This window comes from Hyaena hyaena, unplaced genomic scaffold (assembly GCF_003009895.1).
Source record: "Hyaena hyaena isolate Hyena2069 unplaced genomic scaffold, ASM300989v1 scaffold_44, whole genome shotgun sequence".
Lineage (NCBI taxonomy): Eukaryota > Metazoa > Chordata > Mammalia > Carnivora > Hyaenidae > Hyaena > Hyaena hyaena.
Window position 1 is genome coordinate 3,927,827 of NW_024080676.1, and position 16,611 is coordinate 3,944,437.

The following is a 16,611-nucleotide window of genomic DNA, read 5'->3' on the forward strand; positions in this document are numbered from 1 at the left end:
CACAAATATCTTGGGGACACTGGGACCATGGTACAAAAGAAACCTGCTTTAAAGAGCAAACCTGTGTTCAAAGCTCCCCACTGCTTCCTTCCCTACTTTATTTTGTTTTTTTTTTTTAATTTTTTAATGTTTTATTTATTTCTAGGAGAGAGAGAGAGACAGCATGAGCAAGGGAGGTCAGAGAGAGAGGGAGTCACAGACTGAAACAGGCTCCGGGCTCTGAGCTGGCAGTCAGCACAGAGCCCGACGCGGGGCTCGAACCCACGAACCGCGAGATCGTGACCTAAGCGAAAGTCAGACACTTAACCGACTAAGCCACCCAGGCGCCCCATTCCTTCCTGCTTTGAAGCAGGGGCTGGTACCTCTGAATGTTCCCGCCTTGGAGTTGCGGGTGGCAGAGATTTCTGCCCATCCCTTTGGTTCTGGAGTGATGTGCAGGCCTAAAAGGTGGTTGTGGGCAAGAGCCCAGGCTTGGAGGACAGACAGCCTGGATTTGAGTTTGGGCAGTGCCATCTACCAGCTGAGTGCTGGTGGGGAATTCATACAACCTACATGTGCATCCCTGATCATCCCTCTTAAAACTGCAGAGCATGAGTGTGCATAAGGAACCCTTGGCCAAGGGGACCATCCGGTAGGGAAAGCTGTTGTCATACATGGATGCCACAGGCAATTGGCGGTGAGATTACATTGAAGCCTGTGCAGATGCCAGCCCCTGCTTCTAATACCGTAGGTCAGGAAAGGACCCCCTGACAAAAAGCTGTGTGCCAAGATCCACCCACTTGTCGTATTCAGGAGAAACTGGGTCAGAAGTTTGCTTACACTGTTTTCCTAATCTCATGACCTTAAAAAGTATCACTTCATTGTCATAATGATCATTTCAGAAACTAAAGGCATGCCTTTCCCTGTTTCAGCTCTTTACTTCTGTGTTTGGAGTGGGATTGAAGACATCTGAGAAATGGTTCAGGATGGGTTTCAGAACTCTGAGTAAAATAATGTCAGACAAAACCCTGAAATTCACACCAATGCAAAAAGCAGGTAAATCGTCTCTCCTACAGATCTCCTGGTGTTGCCACAGGCTGTTCAGGTTGTGGGAGGGCTCTGAGTTAGCTGAATTTCAACTCCAATCTCGGCGAGCTGGGTGCCTTGCTTGTCCTCTTGTACTATGGTTAAAAGCACAAGATTTTGGAATCAGACAGACCTGGATCCAAATCCTGGCTCCAACACTGTGGCTGCGTGATCTCGAGCAAGCTCATTCAAGTGTTTGAGCCTAAGAAGGGGGTAACATTGGTAGTTAATGAGGGATAAATCAAATAATGCAGGCAAAGTCCATAGCACCGTGCGTGGCATGGAGCAAAAACACTCTGCATGGTGGCTGTTGTCATTCCCGTGTCCAGATGTCAAATCGGGTTGTGCTGTTGATCTGGTTCTTACTGAACTGGCTCTAGACGTTTGGGTCCTGACTGTCTCCCGTGGGTGAAAGGCATGGGTGAGGAGTCAAGGGCAGAAAATGGACGTGAAGATTGAGGAGTAAAAAATATTTGAATGAATTAGAGTCATTGCTAGCATAAATGTGGATCTGCTTTAGAAACTGTAAGACACCAGAAAATAGGAGGGAAAGTATAAAAATCTAGACACAGGGCTGACCTACTCGCTCATGACCCACCAGTCTGGGAAGAGAAGACTATGTTGAGACAGGCAGCTGAAAGCCTGGCAGGATAACTCGCAGGTTGAAGGTGGTGGCTTAGACACTTCCATTTATGGGAGGCTCAGTAAAATGTCTTTTTAATGAAGAAATGCCAATAAAGGGTCAAAAATTGTACATGTTTTAAAATTTATTTTTTAACATGCAATAGACATACAATATAATTGGGACTCAAAAGAGCAAGGCACATCCAGCAGTGTTGACTACAGCCACCTCGTTGTGCATACAGGATGTGCATTACATCCCTGGTACTTATTTATCTTGTAACTGGAAGCTGGTACCTTCTTTTGATCACTTTCTTCCACCCACACTGGCCTCTGATAATCACAAATCTGATTTCTCTTCTATGAGTTTTTGTTTTTAGATTTCACACATAAGTGAGGCCATACTGTATTTGTCTTTTGTGGACTTATTTCACTTAACATAATGCCCTCAAGGTCCATCTGTGTTGCTGGAAATGGCAGGATTTCCTCATTTTAGTGGCTGAATAATACCTGTTTACAAGCGTGTGTGTGCGTGCGCACGCGCGCGCGCGCACACACACACACACACACTACAACTTCTTTATCCACTGATGTACATTTACGTAGTTTCCATGCCTTGGCTATTGTGAATAATGCTGCTATGAACATGGCGGTGTATATATTCCTTTGATGGTGTTTTCATTTCCTTCAGATATATTCCCAGAAGCAGGCTTGCTGGAACACATAGTAGTTCCATTTATAATTTTTGGAGGAAGCTCCCTCCATGGGTCTGTGGGAATAACCAAGTCATTATAACAAAGGGGTCTGAGCTTCCATCCTAAATCTCTAGGTATTATCTTTAAATAATTACAGGGCACAGTTTATTGATTAAGAAGGCTGGTTCTTTAGTAAGAAGCCATATTTGAACACCTTGGTTTCTAGACGGATATGAAATATAGTCTCTTTCTTAGTCAGGAAATTGTAAGACTCTTACAAGTCAGAAAGTGAAGAGTCATCATTACCATGAAAAATTCACAAGCAAGAGAATAGTGATTACTCATCTCTGTGGAAACAGTTTGTTGATGCCTGTGGTCATGTTCACTCTATTTGGGGGCGGAATCCCCTCTCACAGAGGGCTGGTCATATCACGTGTCACTCTCTTCATTGACCTGTCCAATGGCCCCTCAGGATTCCTCTATTATGAAGACCTCGTCAGCTGTGTGACCAGGGCAGAAGCAGAGGCAGTCGGTGTGCTGGTTAAAGAGGCCGTCTGGGCATTTCTGCCTGATGCCTTCGTCACCATGACAGGAGGATTCCGGAGGTAGATAATGAGGGCTGCTTTTGCCACCCCTGTTCTAACACCTTCAATTCCTCCCCACATTCAGAAGTTCAGGCTTTTAAATGGCACAAATGCCTTTGGTGATCTGGGGCCAGCCTCTCTCTGTGGCCTCATCTACTGCAGGTCATGTTTCCACTCCAGCAACCCCAAATGGCTTGTCTCTCTTTGCACACGTGGAGCTATTTCATGCCTCTGTGACTTGCTGAGTCAGACCCTTCCGTGTTTGGACGTGCTTTCCTCAAATTGTCACCTGGCTGACTTTTCCTCAACTTTTAAGACTCAGTTCAGGTACCATGCTCAGCCGAGCACCCCTCCCCGGTGCTATCTGTTAAGTAATTTGTTTGTATGCATGCTTTCCTCAAACAGTTTGTAGAAACTAGTGCTCTGTGAGAACCTGGTGGCTGGCACAAAATAGGTGCTCAAAAAATACCGGCTGAGTCACTGAATGAATGAATGAACTCTTTGCAGAGATATGTGCAGTTGTTGGATGTTGAGGCCTCCTTTTTGGAAAGAAATTACTTCCTTCCCACCTCTTCCTCCAGCTCTCCCTGTGGCCCTCTTACCTGTTAGCTGTTGGCCACTCTAGGAAGCCACGTTTGAAGTGAGGGAGCAAGTGGGAGAAGAAGATCAAATGTCTAAGAAAATGCCTTCAGTCAATGCCATGATTCTGAGAGCTTTTGCTTGTATCGTGTGCATACAGTTCTTGGTTTGCTGGTCCCCATGCTTGTCGCTGAATGTATGTGTGGGGGTGGGGGTGCACATGTGAGTGTACAGAAGAAATTGCTTCCTGTGTTACTTTTTACCCACGCATATATAATCATATACATACCATGTGTGACGTTTTTCTATGTCATAAATTTATCTTGCAAGGAGCAGAGTTGTACAATCCAGGATATTTTGTTTGTTTAAAACAGAATGTCACGAGCTTTTTGTGTTGCAAACCTTGAGCATAGGGCATAGAAACAAAGGTGACTTTGAAAAATTGAGAGCTAAAAACCGAATTCATTTCCATTTTATACTTTTTTTTTTTTTTTTTTGGTCAGGGGTAAGAAGATTGGGCATGATGTAGATTTTTTAATTACCAGCCCTGGACCAACAGACGAAGATGAGGAACAACTTTTACCTAAAGTGATGAACTTATGGCAAAGGAAGGTAAGAAGAAGGATCACAAGTAGATGTGTGGACACTCAAGCATTCCATTAATACCACTGAATTTTGCACACTATTTACCTCGTCTTTGTGTCGTGACCATATACTTGATTCTCAGCGATTTGCAACAGCTTGCACGATGCCACGTGACACACAGTGAGACTTACCCGCCTGGGGTCCTAGAGTCCGTGTTGTGGATATCTATCTTGTTTATACACACCTGTCCTGTGTCCAAACGGGCCGAGGACCCCACGTCTCTGTGTCCGACCAGAGGAAGCGGCGCAGCCCCTAAACGAATAGGGCGCATGCGCGGTAGAGACCTGGGCGGTGTGAGATGGGAGGCAGCAGGCTTAGGGGTGGGGCGGGACCACCCGGACTGAGATACAATCGGCCAGGAGATGTCGCTGCTGCCTTGAACTCTCTGCGGGTCAACAACCACCTAAACTTTGTGCTGAGATGGGAAGAAGGAAACCAAAGAGGACCAGCTGAGCTTAGAAGCCCCCACGCAGTGAGGGGATCAGACTTGCCCCGGGGGACCTGTTGCCCAGCAGGGGAAGCGAAGGACCGCCAGCAGCCAGAGCCGCCCACAGGGCCCTGGCCCGCGCCTCACTCCAGGGAGACCTCCACTTCCCAAAGAGCCCAGAGGGCCACACTCCAGGGACCCGTAGGCCTGGCGAGCTGAAGATGCTGGCGCTGGTGTGTTCTGGCCCAGCTTCATCCTTCCGGAGTGACCTAGCCTCTGCAGGGTGTGGGCCAGCCTCCCTGCTCTGCCAGAGGGAGAAAAGCCTCAGATAAATGAAAATAAGAGCGAGAAACACACGACCCTGGAGCCAGGAGCACCAGAAGTGAGGACCCAGCACTGGAACCAGATCCAGATTCACCTGCGAGGCCATACCAAGCCCCCTCTGTCCTTCTCAGGAGAGTGGCCCCCGGGCTGCCAGGGACCCTGAGAATGAACCTCATCGGCCAAGCCAGAGGAAGGCAGGTGGAGGAGGAGTCAGCCCCACCTGCACAGGCCCCTCTGCTCGGCTCAAGCAGGAAAGGTGGTCATTTCTCATGGGTACACAGCACAGTTCATAGGCCTGCTCGCCAAGGCCTGGGTGGGGACAGCAAGACCTAGGACTCCTGTCTGACCTTAGTGTTTAGGGACTGCACTCTCCATGCTCTGGACTGTTCCAGACTAAGATGGAGATGGTGATGTGGGGACATGGAAACAAGGAGCCCCTTTTCTTTTCGTCTTTCCTCAGTTTGAGGCAACCAGACCTCTGGCCTCCAAGCAAAGAGATGGGCAGGCGCCGATGGAGGCCGACATTAAGCCCGTGGGTTTTATTTGGGACTTTAAAAGCACAACCCTGCAGCTTACTGGCTGCATGACCTGGGCTGCTTCGCTTAATCCTTCCTCATCTATAAAACAGGGACAGCAAGGCTCTCTTGCTTCATTAACGGAGAGGATTAACTGAGAGAATGAGATAAAGCACTTGAAGCCATGCCCAGTAATAGTAAATACCTAATAACCAGTGGCTGTTAGTGTAATTGCTCCTGCACAGGTACTTACTGAGCTCTGCTGGAGAGCTGGGCCCCGTGCCAAGTGAGGGCACCCAGGAGCCAGCAGGTGCACCAGCTCCTCCTCTGAGCTTGCAGACAAACAGGACCTCAGGGAAGAGACACCGAGTGGCAGTTGGGTGTCCCAGCTCTGCCTGCACCCCTGCAGAGCCCCGGACCTGCCTCCACCACCTTGGCTGTGAAGTCCTCATGGGGAACTTCCATTTCTACCTCACTCCTCAGCCCTGACATTCTTACCAGAACTCGCATGTTCCAGATTATACGGATGATATCCCACGTGGGCACAGGCATGAATACACTCACACAGCACACATGTATTACGTGAGCATGATGAACAGCCAGGAGGCGTCGGTTTGGGCTGCCCATCTGATGAACGAAATGCGCACCTTGGAGAAGACCCCTTGGTCAGTGGGAAGAAAAGGAGGAAAAGGAGCTTGGAAATACTGATCGTTGGCAGAGGTCCCCATTTCAAACATCCCTTCAGCCTGAACTCTTCCTGCCATCACAGCTCAACCCAAAGCGGGGAGGGCTCACTGGGGTGGGGTTCACCCCTGGTGGCTGGGACCTTGCTCAGGGCCGCTCACTGTCCACCAGGCTGCATCCTCAGTTTGTGGAAGGCTGACAGACAAAGTATTACTACTTTAGAGTAGAGAACATATTCATTCCCACTGAGAAACAGGCTTGACTTTGAATAGGGGATGCGGAGTCTCCTGAGAAGGGGTTGGCACGAATTGAAACAGAAGCTGGATGGATCCTGGCTGTCAAAAAGGGGGAGGCGTCACCCTCTGGCCTTGCAACCTTCCCTGCTTGGCTGGGGGTGACTAAACATGCGGCGATGGTGCCTCCTTCTATGCGAGAGGCAAAGCTGAGGGCTAAACACTTCTCTCCCACCCTGTGTCATAGACCTGAGAGTCATGTGCTCAGCTCCCCGGGAAGGGGGGAGGAAGGAACAGGGAAAGGCCTCCCTCCGGGTTAGGAGGAGTACCTTAGTTTCCAGTAGGAAGAACATGTGGCTGGGAAATGGAACCCTCTGGCTATTGATGGGCCACCAGTGCCCAAAACTAAACGAGTTTTTAAAGAAGGAGAGAACCTACCCAAGGGAAAATGGGGAGCAACGAGGAAGGGAACGGTAGAAAATAAAGATGTCCCCTAAACAGCCCAGGCCAGACAGCAGGAGGCAATGTCAGGAGTTGTGCGTGTGTTTAACAGCTGTGCTCTGCTGCAGACTAAAGTGTCTGAATATGCAGACGGGAGCTTTTTATTCAAAATGTGCATTCCCAAACACCTTGCAAAAGTCCAAGCAAACCCCTACAAAGGATGGCCCGTTGTCTATGACCAGCCAATGTCACCACCCTGTGGCGATAGTATAAACACAGCTATGATTCCTAGGAAGACAACTTTGAGGATTTGGGGGGAAGGTGGGTGTTATTGCAAATTTAACTTCAGAGAAAGACTTGTTAATATTTTAATAACTCACTTTTCAAATGTACATAATGCAAGTTCACAAGAAAGGCTGCTACACTGTACTCATTTTTGTAAGTTGCATTAACAAGCAGAATTGTGTTTTCTTGAGCTGGTTATTAGATTATTCTATAGTAATATTTGGAGTCTCCCCCAGAGAGTCATCCCGGCGTCAGTGCTCCACCCCCCTCAAATGGTATGTGTTTTTTCTAATACCTTTCCCTGGGGGAGGCACTGAAGGGCTAGAGATCAGCAAAAGGAAAAGTATCCCCTCAAAATCCGGCTGAATTGAACAAGGTCTCCCGGAGGGCTACAGAAGAAATGCAAAGCATTCCTAATAACAAGATTATCTGAGCCAGTGTGATGCTCACGTGTGCTCCCTGGACCAGGAGCACCAGCATCTCCTGGGAACTCACTAGAAATGCAAATCCTCACCCTTCTTCCTTCCACTGAATCACTCTGGGGAGACGCCCCCACAGACTGTGCTGTGACAAACCTTCCAAATGCTTCTGATGATAAAATTGGAGAACGTCTGACCTGAGGAATGCATGGTAACAGATCACGTAGCCTCAGAGCTATGACTGAATTATGGTGAGGTTATTTGCTTTGTTAGCTGGCACTCAAGATTTGGCGGTTGATTACACATTTCTGCCTCTCCCTGCCCCACATCTGCCCTGTGCTGTGAGGAATTCCCACGGAGCAGACAAATCGGAGGGTCGCTGAGCACGACTCAGCATCCCTTCTTATCGGTCTGACTCAGCAACACGGGGGGTAGATCTGTGTCACTAACTGTATCCCAGTCTCCGAGGCGGACAGAGTGACAATCTCCAAATGCAACCTAGAAGTCGTGAGTCGTCCTGCTCAAAAGTGAGGCTGAGACTCGGGCCACAACCCTTTGGGCCAAGTAAACTGGGTCAACCATATAATATAGACAGACACTGACTCAGAGCAACTGCATAAAAACAGCAGGCTTTTGTTCATGATGGGTTTGTTCTCAAAGTGGTGAGGCAAGTTTCTGAGCCCTGACTAGCGATTCAGGAGTAAGGAGAGGGATTGTCAGGCAGCTTTGCCACAAAGTGGCCTTGACACCTCTAATTGCTAAGCTCCTCTGCTACATAGGATAATACACCCACTTCCTGGCTCCCTCTCCCCGTGGTACCAGGTGGGCTCACATAGCAAGGGCACAACATGCCCACGTTCTGCTCAAATCTGTAAAGCTTCTGCTAAGAGCATTCATTAACAGCCCAGTATCAAACTACAGACTGTGTCCACTGGGGGCTCTTCCTGATGTCTTTCTGTTTGCTTTCAGGGATTAGTTTTATACTACGACCTTGTGGAGTCGACGTTTGAAAAGTTAAAGTTGCCCAGCAGGAATGTGGATGCTTTAGATCATTTTCAAAAATGCTTTCTGATTTTAAAATTGCACCATCAGACAGTGGACAGTGGCAGATGCAGCCAGCAGGAAGGGAAGACCTGGAAGGCCATCCGTGTGGACCTGGTCATGTGCCCCTACGAGCGCCGTGCCTTTGCCCTGCTGGGCTGGACTGGCTCGCGGGTAAGTGCTACACAGATCCAAAAGAGGTAGGCTGGGGTCAAGCCGGGCCCAGGAGAGAGACAATGGCAGTGGTACTGTGGAGACAGAGAGGAGTGCCCAGAAAACTCCAAATCTGGGCATTGTCCCTGCACGCGGTCAAGTGAGACAGATTAATTTAAACAATTATTCTCAGTGTGGTCCCAGGCTGGCAGCATCAGATCACCTGGGAGCAGGTTAGACATGTAAATTATCCACCCTACCTGCCCCCCCCCTCCCCCAAGACCTCCTGAATCAGAAACTCTGGGGTTAGAGCCTAGCAATTGTAAAAAGCCCGGCAGGTATTTTGGATAGCTGGAGAGCGACGACCACTGAAACAGAGAAAGCATCAAGGTGGCTGAGGACATAGGTGTGGCCTTTCCCTGACCTGTCATTAGCCCCTGCTCTGCCTCTCCCAGGCTGGGTGATCCCTGTGTCCTCGAAGACTTATCTTTCCCACCAGGGAAGTGAGGTCAAGGACCTGGGTCACCTCCCTGGGCTGCAGGGATGGGTGAGATGAAGCTGGCAAAGTCCCCAGCGCCACTCCGTGCATGTGATCGGTGCTTGCCAAGTGGCAGCTCTCACTCCCATCCTGTTACATTCACAGCGATGGTGCCCAGATTTGAATCTCATTAGCGTGAGCTTCCCCCGCCTGATGTAAGCACTGCCTGCTTTCATCAGTGTCCCCAGTCAGCTAGCTGTTACTTGAGTGACGTGAGTCGTTAGAGGGTTTCACATGGATGAATGACATAAAAGTAATTGTCCTCAACCTTGAGCTAAATGCCTGGTGTCTTTGCCTGAGAGTGCAATTATTTCAGCAGAGGGTCTTGGCCCTAGAATTTCTCACCCTCATCAAAAATGTTGGCTGACATTTTTCATGCATAAAAGTTGGAAAACCTGGTAAAATAATATATCGTGAATGCAGCTTGTTCAACAGACGTGACTCTGGGGGCCAGAGTCTGGTGAGACAGAGGAGGGTTCCAAAAACAAGTCCCAAGTTATACAAGGTCAGGCCAGTTAGGCGTCACTGGTAGAAACGGTTGCCTTTTGTCCATTTTGTTTAAAGACAGGCATGTTTTCAGCCCATTTTAGTCTCTTCTCTCAGTTCTTGGACATTGCTGCTATTGGTTCCGCAGGCGCTGATAGAACACTAAGCGTTTTGCCCAGTGACTTGAAATTATTTAACCTCTTTGAGCCCCCGTTGCCCCATCTTTGTTGTGGATAATCGTGGTACCCGCTTCTTATTGTCGCCGTTTGGGTTAAATGAGAGGCTGCATGTGTTCGAATATGGTGCGTGCTCAGCATATGGTAGCTACTTGTGTTATTATCTTTTTATTTTTATTTTTTTATTTTTTTTTTATTTCTAGGAGAGAGAGAGACAGCGTGAGCAGGGGAGGGTCAGAGAGAGAGGGAGACACAGACTCAGAAACAGGCTCCAGGCTCCGAGCTGGCAGTCAGCACAGAGCCCGACGCGGGGCTCGAACCCACGAACCGCGAGATCATGACCTAAGCGAAAGTCGGACGCTCAACCGACTAAGCCACCCAGGCGCCCCATTTGTGTTATTATCTTTATGCCCTGCTTATGCAACCACTGAATACGGTGGGTTTTGTCTCCAAGTGGGTACCTGTTGGTGGATGACCAGAATTAGGTTTAGTCTAAAATTCTGCAGGTGAGAAATTCAACTTCACCTTTTTACCCAAAGATTTCAGGGCCTGGGAAGTGTTCTCAAGACAATTCAAGTCATCTATGAACCTCACCTCAACTTGGGGATTACAAATGTGAATGGTGCCCTCTAGAGTTCTGCAGTGCACAACTTGCACAACTGTATGCAGCAGCCCTTGGCCAATCTGAAGTCTGTTGTGACCAATGATACAGTCAGACTGTAGCGCCAAAGCCCCTGCTCAATGTTCAGCTTCCTTCATTTGAAACATAAGACCTCGTCCTAGCCCTGCCTATTTTGCAGGGTCGTTGTGAGAAACTAGAGAGGTTTTATTTATTTATTTATTTTATTTTATTTTATTTTATTTTATTTTATTTTATTTTATTTTATTTTATTTTATATTTGAGAGAGACAGACAGAGAGCAAGCAGGGGAAGTGCAGAGAGATGGAGACAGAATCTGAAGCAGGCTTTAGGCTCTGAGCCGTCAGCATAGAGCCCGATGCGGGGCTCAAACTCACGAGCAATAAGATCATCACCTGGGCTGAAGTTGGACGCTCTAGTGGTACCCCACTAAAGAGGTTTTAAAGCAGAGGATTTTATTTTTTTTAATGTTTTATTTATTTTTGAGAGAGAGAGAGAGACAGTGTGAGCAGGAGAGGGGCAGAAAGAGAGGGAGACACAGAATCCGAAACAGGCTCCAGGCTCTGAGCTAGCTATCAGCACAGAGCCCGAAGCGAGGCTTGAACCCATAAACCATGAGATCATGACCTGAGCCAAAGCCAGATGCTTAACTGACTGAGCCACCCAGGCACGCCTAAAGCAGAGGATTTTAAACCGTCTTGGGTAAAGTGCCTGAGCTTTGGGATTCAGGATTCTGGGGACCAGCTCTACCATAGGTTGTATGGCCTCAGGTAAATGACTTAGGCTCTCTGGGCATGCTTTCTTCCTCTGAAAAATGGACTAACAGCAGCCCCACTTCACAGGATTGTAATGAGCATCCCAGCACAATTTTGAGTCCAACTACATACTTAAAACTGTTCTCTTCGAGGGGCACTTGGGTGGCTCAGTCAGTTAAGCATTTGACTTTGGTTCAGGTCATGATCTCATGGTTTGTGAGTTCGAGCCCCACATCAGGCTCTCAGCTGTCAGCGCAGAGCCCATTTTGGATCCTCTGTCTCTTTCTCCCTCTCTTTCTTTCAAAAATAAATAAACATTAGGGGTCCCTGTGTGGCTCAGTCGGTTAAGCATCTGACTTCGGCTAAGGTCATGATTTCACAGTTTGTGGGTTCGAGCCACGCCTTGGCCTCTGTGCTGACAGCCCAGAGCCTGGAGCCTGCTTTGGATTCTGCCTCTCTCCTCTCTCTTTCTCTCTCTCTCTCTTTCTGCCCCTCCCCCATTCATGCTCTGTTTCTCTCTCTCAAAAATAAAAAAAATATTTAAAACTTTAAAAAATAATAAACATTTAAAAAAGTCTGTTAAAAAATATGTTCCCTTCAAGGTAATTAAAGAGTCTTTTAGACTCTTTTAGAAGCTGTTAAATATTAGTGGTGATAGAGCAGATCAGAAAATTAATATAAAGCAAGAAGTGAGCCCAGCGCCTGGCATAAGGTACACTCTCCATAGATATTAAGAAGGATGTCATTGCCTGTTTCAGGCCTTGTCTGGTACAGCTGAGTGATCCCCCTGTAACATAAGTCAGATCAGGTTCCTCCCCTGATCAAAGCCTTGCAGAGACTCCCTCATTTAACTCAGAGTAAACTACAGTGTCTCATGAGACTCTGCATGATCTCACCCCCTCATCCCTCTGAACTCCTCTCCTACTGCTCTCTTCCTAAACAGGCCAGGCTCGCTCCACACTAAGATTCGCTCCACGCTAAGGCTGTGTTCTAGCTGTTCGTCTGCCTGGAGCTCTCCCCGCAGAGTCCACTTGGCTCTGTTTTCTTACACACCAGCGGTGGTGGGGAGGGGGTCCCAGCCTCAGCCAACTTTCCTAAACTAGGAAAGGCTCTTTGCCACTAGAGGGCGCAACTATCCCGTGCTTTCCTCTGAATATCGCAAGGAAAGATCAACATTTCTGGATCTGTGCTTAACCTCAACAGCAGCTTTATTCACTATCCTCTATCTTAGGCTTCAGTTTTCACTCCCTGCACCCTCAGAGCCTGCCTTGATGATAGGACATGCTATTCTGGGACAGGTGGCTCAAATCATCGGTTTTACAGAATCTCATCCAAGAGGCTGTTAGAGCCAGAAGGGACCCTACTAATGTACTTTCTTCATCCTCCTGCTGACCAGTCAAGATTCAGAGAAGCTGGGTGACTTGCCAAAAGAGACGGAGCCAAATAGGGACAAAATCCAGGCTGGAATTTGGGTCTCCTCACTCCTCATTCTCTTTTACCATGATGATGCTCCAAATAAAAAACAACTATTATTTATCCAGCATTTGCTTGGGACCAGGTATTATCCTGGACACAGTCCTCACAGCATTTATTTATTCATTCATCAAACACTTGCTGTCCATCTTCTGTGTGCCAGCCACTATCAGAGAAGGGAACATGGTTATGAACAAAGCCAGTCAGGCTCCCGTTTTCAAGGAGCTTACATTCTAGTGTGTCGTCACAGAGCTTTGCCCTTGGAGAGAAAATTGCTTTCAGAATGTTCCCTGGAGATAAATAGATATTTCATTATAGGGATTTTGATATCTCTAAACACATAATACCGAAGACATTCTAAACTTAATAGTAATTTATTTTACTTATATCTTGTCCAGCAGTTTGAGAGAGACATCCGGCGGTATGCCACGCACGAGCGCAAGATGATCCTGGATAACCATGCTTTATATGACAAGACCAAGGTAGAGTCACCTCCCCAGGATGGGCTGCTTTGATCCTCATCCCTGTGGCTGGCTCCCTGAGCACTTTTCCTGAACTGATGTTTGCCCTGAGTGTCCTATTCCCACAGATCACAGTTGAAGGCAGCTGGAGAGGTTCTGATGGAAGCATGGTCCCCCCCTGGCCCAGAATATACCTCAAGGTCTTTGGGCTCAAAGATGATGAGCATGTTGGGTGCTTAGAACCAGTCCAGCAGTGAACGTTAATTGTGTTGGATATATCTTTGGTGTTTGCAATGAATAACTCCAAAGAAAACCAAGGGTTCCCCCAAATCACAAATACCACTCAAGTACCCTTAAATGCACTGGGCAGTAGCGTTTTGAGTGACCACTGGATCATTAATGAGAGCATTTGGCAAGAGGGAGAGCCACAGAGCTGCCCTGAGATGTAGATGAGCAGTCAGTAAGTCTCCCTCCCCAGCTATGTAACTCACTTGGTGTGCTAGACTTGCACTGGGCAGGATCCAAATTCGTGCCTCGGCAAAATGATAAATTACTGCATGAATTATGAAGAGTTAAATATTCATCTGTTAAATCTACACGCCAGGGTCTACTGTTCTTACAGTGGCCAAGGACGCTAAACTAAACTCTGAGGGGGAATAAGACACGAAATAACTAGAAGTTATCTTTACCCTCTAGGTGCTGACAGCCTACAGGAGCTGTAATTTAGTTTGAGCTGTCTCAGTTACAAGTGTTAGAAACCCAGTCCAAGGTGGGATGAAAAAAGTATACTTGGCTTGTATGCTGCAGCATCTGGGGGTAATACTCACCTCAGGTCTGTCTGTATCCAGGTGCTGATGCAGGTTCTCCTCGGTGTTGGTTTCAGCCTCGGGCATGTTTTCCCATGATTCCCATCCTTCCAACTTAACAGAGAAGAGACTCTTTCCTAATAGTTCTGGAAAGAGTCCTAGATGATATTCGTTGGCCAGGCCTGGGTCGGGTGGCCATCCCTTATCCCTTCACCATGGCTCTGATTGGCCAGGCTTTGATCGCATGGCCCTCCTTGGAGATGGAATTAGCCCCTCCTGATCCTCTCAGACCGAGAGTCGGGAAGGGTGGTTTCTCAAAGAAAAATCAAGGTGCTGCTGTCAGACAAAAGGGCCATAGATGTTGGCAGGAAAGCCTCAGCTGTCAAGCATGTGAGTGGAGGCAGATTCATGTAACGCAGTGTAGGAATGCTTGCAAATTAACACAGACTAAATGCTTCATAACGGCGTGCATCTTAAATGTCCAACACTGCTATAGGCAAGAAGGGATGAGGGCAAAGTGGTGTTTTCATCTAAAAGAGATCATGGGGTAGGAGCCAGGGGGGTGGGGGCGGGCAGATGAGGAAGGCCAGAAGGAGAACCCAGCATATGCAAGTATCCTATGATTGGGGCACCTGGGTGGCTTAGTCGGTTAAGCGACTGACTTCGGCCCAGGTCCCGATCTCGCGGTGTGTGAGTTCAAGCCCCACATTGTTCTCTGTGCTGACAGCTCAGAACCTGGACCAGCCTGCTCGGATTCTGTGTCTGCCTCTCTCTCTGCCCCTTCCCCTGCTTGAGCTCTGTCTCTCTCTCTCTCTCAAAAAACTAAACATTAAAAATAATTCATTTAAAACAGTATCCTATAATTGCCTCTCCTCATTCCCTGGAGCAGGAGTACATAATCCTGGCTGCGTGTGAGACTTACCCAGAGCCTTTACACAGACTGGCCACAGGACCTCTCCTGAGATTCTGATTTCATTGAACTGGAGTGTAGCTCAGGCGTCAGTGTTTTTTTTTTAAAGTTCCTTTAGGGATTCTAATAAACAACTGTGGTTAAGAACAACAGACCCATTGGAAAAATACTAAATACCTTTAGCTAAATATGTAAGGCTGTCATAATTTTACCTTTATTTATTTATTTATTTATTTATTTTATTTCTAGGATCGAGAGAGAGAGACAGCATGAGCAGGGGAGGGTCAGAGAGAGAGGGAGTCACAGACTGAAACAGGCTCCAGGTTCTGAGCTGGCAGTCAGCACAGAGCCCGACGCGGGGCTCGAACCCACGAACCGCGAGATCATGACCTAAGCGAAAGTCGGACGCTTAACCGACTAAGCCACCCAGGCGCCCCAATTTTACCTTAATTTATAAAATACCATATTTTGGGGTGGGAAAATATTAAAATTACAGAAGTCAGTTAATATTTAAAAATGAGAAATCAAGATGACTTTTTATACTCAGAAGCAGGGAATTATGCTTTAGCAATAATCCATTCTGCCAAGATAATTTACAAAGTAAGACTTTCACTATGTCAGCATGAAGATATTTAAAAGTATCTGAACGCACATATTTCTTTTTATGCTTTCAGAAAAAATTCCTCAGAGCAGAAAGCGAAGAAGAAATTTTTGCACATCTGGGATTGGATTACATTGAACCATGGGAAAGAAATGCCTAGAAAAAGTTGTCAACTTTTTTCAGATTTTCTTTTCAGGTTAAGTAAATTATGCTCCATATTATACTAAAGATGCCTTAGGAAAACATGAGATTTTTTAAGCCCTATTGAAATGCAGACTGCTTTTAGAAATAGTTTTGGAAACATGATAAGGCACCACCCCCTGGTAATGGGTTTTGCTCTAACAGGCCATTAGTATGACAGTTGCTTAGACTTCACAATGCATTTTTCCACAGAAACATTGTTGTGTTGATGGCTCGTTTCCAAGGGGGCTCGTCAAAGCCCACTTTGCCCAAAGTGTAGCTGAAATACTATACATTTGCAATAAAAATAGGAGGAAACAAGATGGTGGGGTCTTCTTTTTCACTCAAATACTATAAAATATTCTAAACAAAAATGTGACAAAATGAAACAATGAAGAGTTCAAGATTTATCTTGAGAGAAACAGGTTTGACTAGAAGATCAGAGATTCTGGAGGGGGTTCTGGGTCCCTTCTGAAGCTTCTGGAGGAGGGGGTACTAACTCTTGACCCACTTTGCTCAGGCCATTGTCTGCTCCTCCTCTCACCAGAGCTGCTTCCCTGGGCACCCAGCTATCTCTGAGTCTCTCTCTGGATCTCAGTGGCCCTTCCCTCTCAGGGAGACACTGTCTCTTGGTCCTTTCATCTTGGGGAACCCCACTCCCTGCTTAAGGAAGGCAGCTTTGAAAGCACATGTTGGCATTGGCAGTAACTGGGTTTGTAGAACCTGTTCTTAGTTGCTGGAAGAAGAAGGGCATGTTTCTGGGCAATCAGAGGTCTTTGGGTGAGAAAGGAATGTCTCTACAACATTATCAGAGTGGAGCTGGTGGGTGGATCCTGAGATACCACGGACCCAGGCTCTCTCACCGGGAGACCCTG

The 16,611-nt window shown here is 47.3% G+C and overlaps 1 protein-coding gene across 2 annotated transcripts in view; it reads left to right on the plus strand.

Annotated features, from left to right (window-relative positions):
* DNTT (DNA nucleotidylexotransferase) overlaps positions 1-15,958 on the plus strand; it is a 30,614-nt gene extending 14,656 nt beyond the window's left edge. Inside the window, exons 6-11 of one of the 2 annotated variants that reach the window (XM_039230167.1) lie at positions 912-1,035; positions 2,854-2,986; positions 4,048-4,156; positions 8,487-8,732; positions 13,177-13,260; positions 15,630-15,958. In XM_039230167.1, the coding sequence (XP_039086098.1) occupies positions 912-1,035; positions 2,854-2,986; positions 4,048-4,156; positions 8,487-8,732; positions 13,177-13,260; positions 15,630-15,716 (783 nt within the window). In that variant the 3' untranslated portion in view covers positions 15,717-15,958. The remainder of the gene's footprint in view (positions 1-911; positions 1,036-2,853; positions 2,987-4,047; positions 4,157-8,486; positions 8,733-13,176; positions 13,261-15,629) is intronic. The other variant, XM_039230168.1, reaches the window with a different exon arrangement.
* Positions 15,959-16,611: the final 653 nt, after the last annotated feature.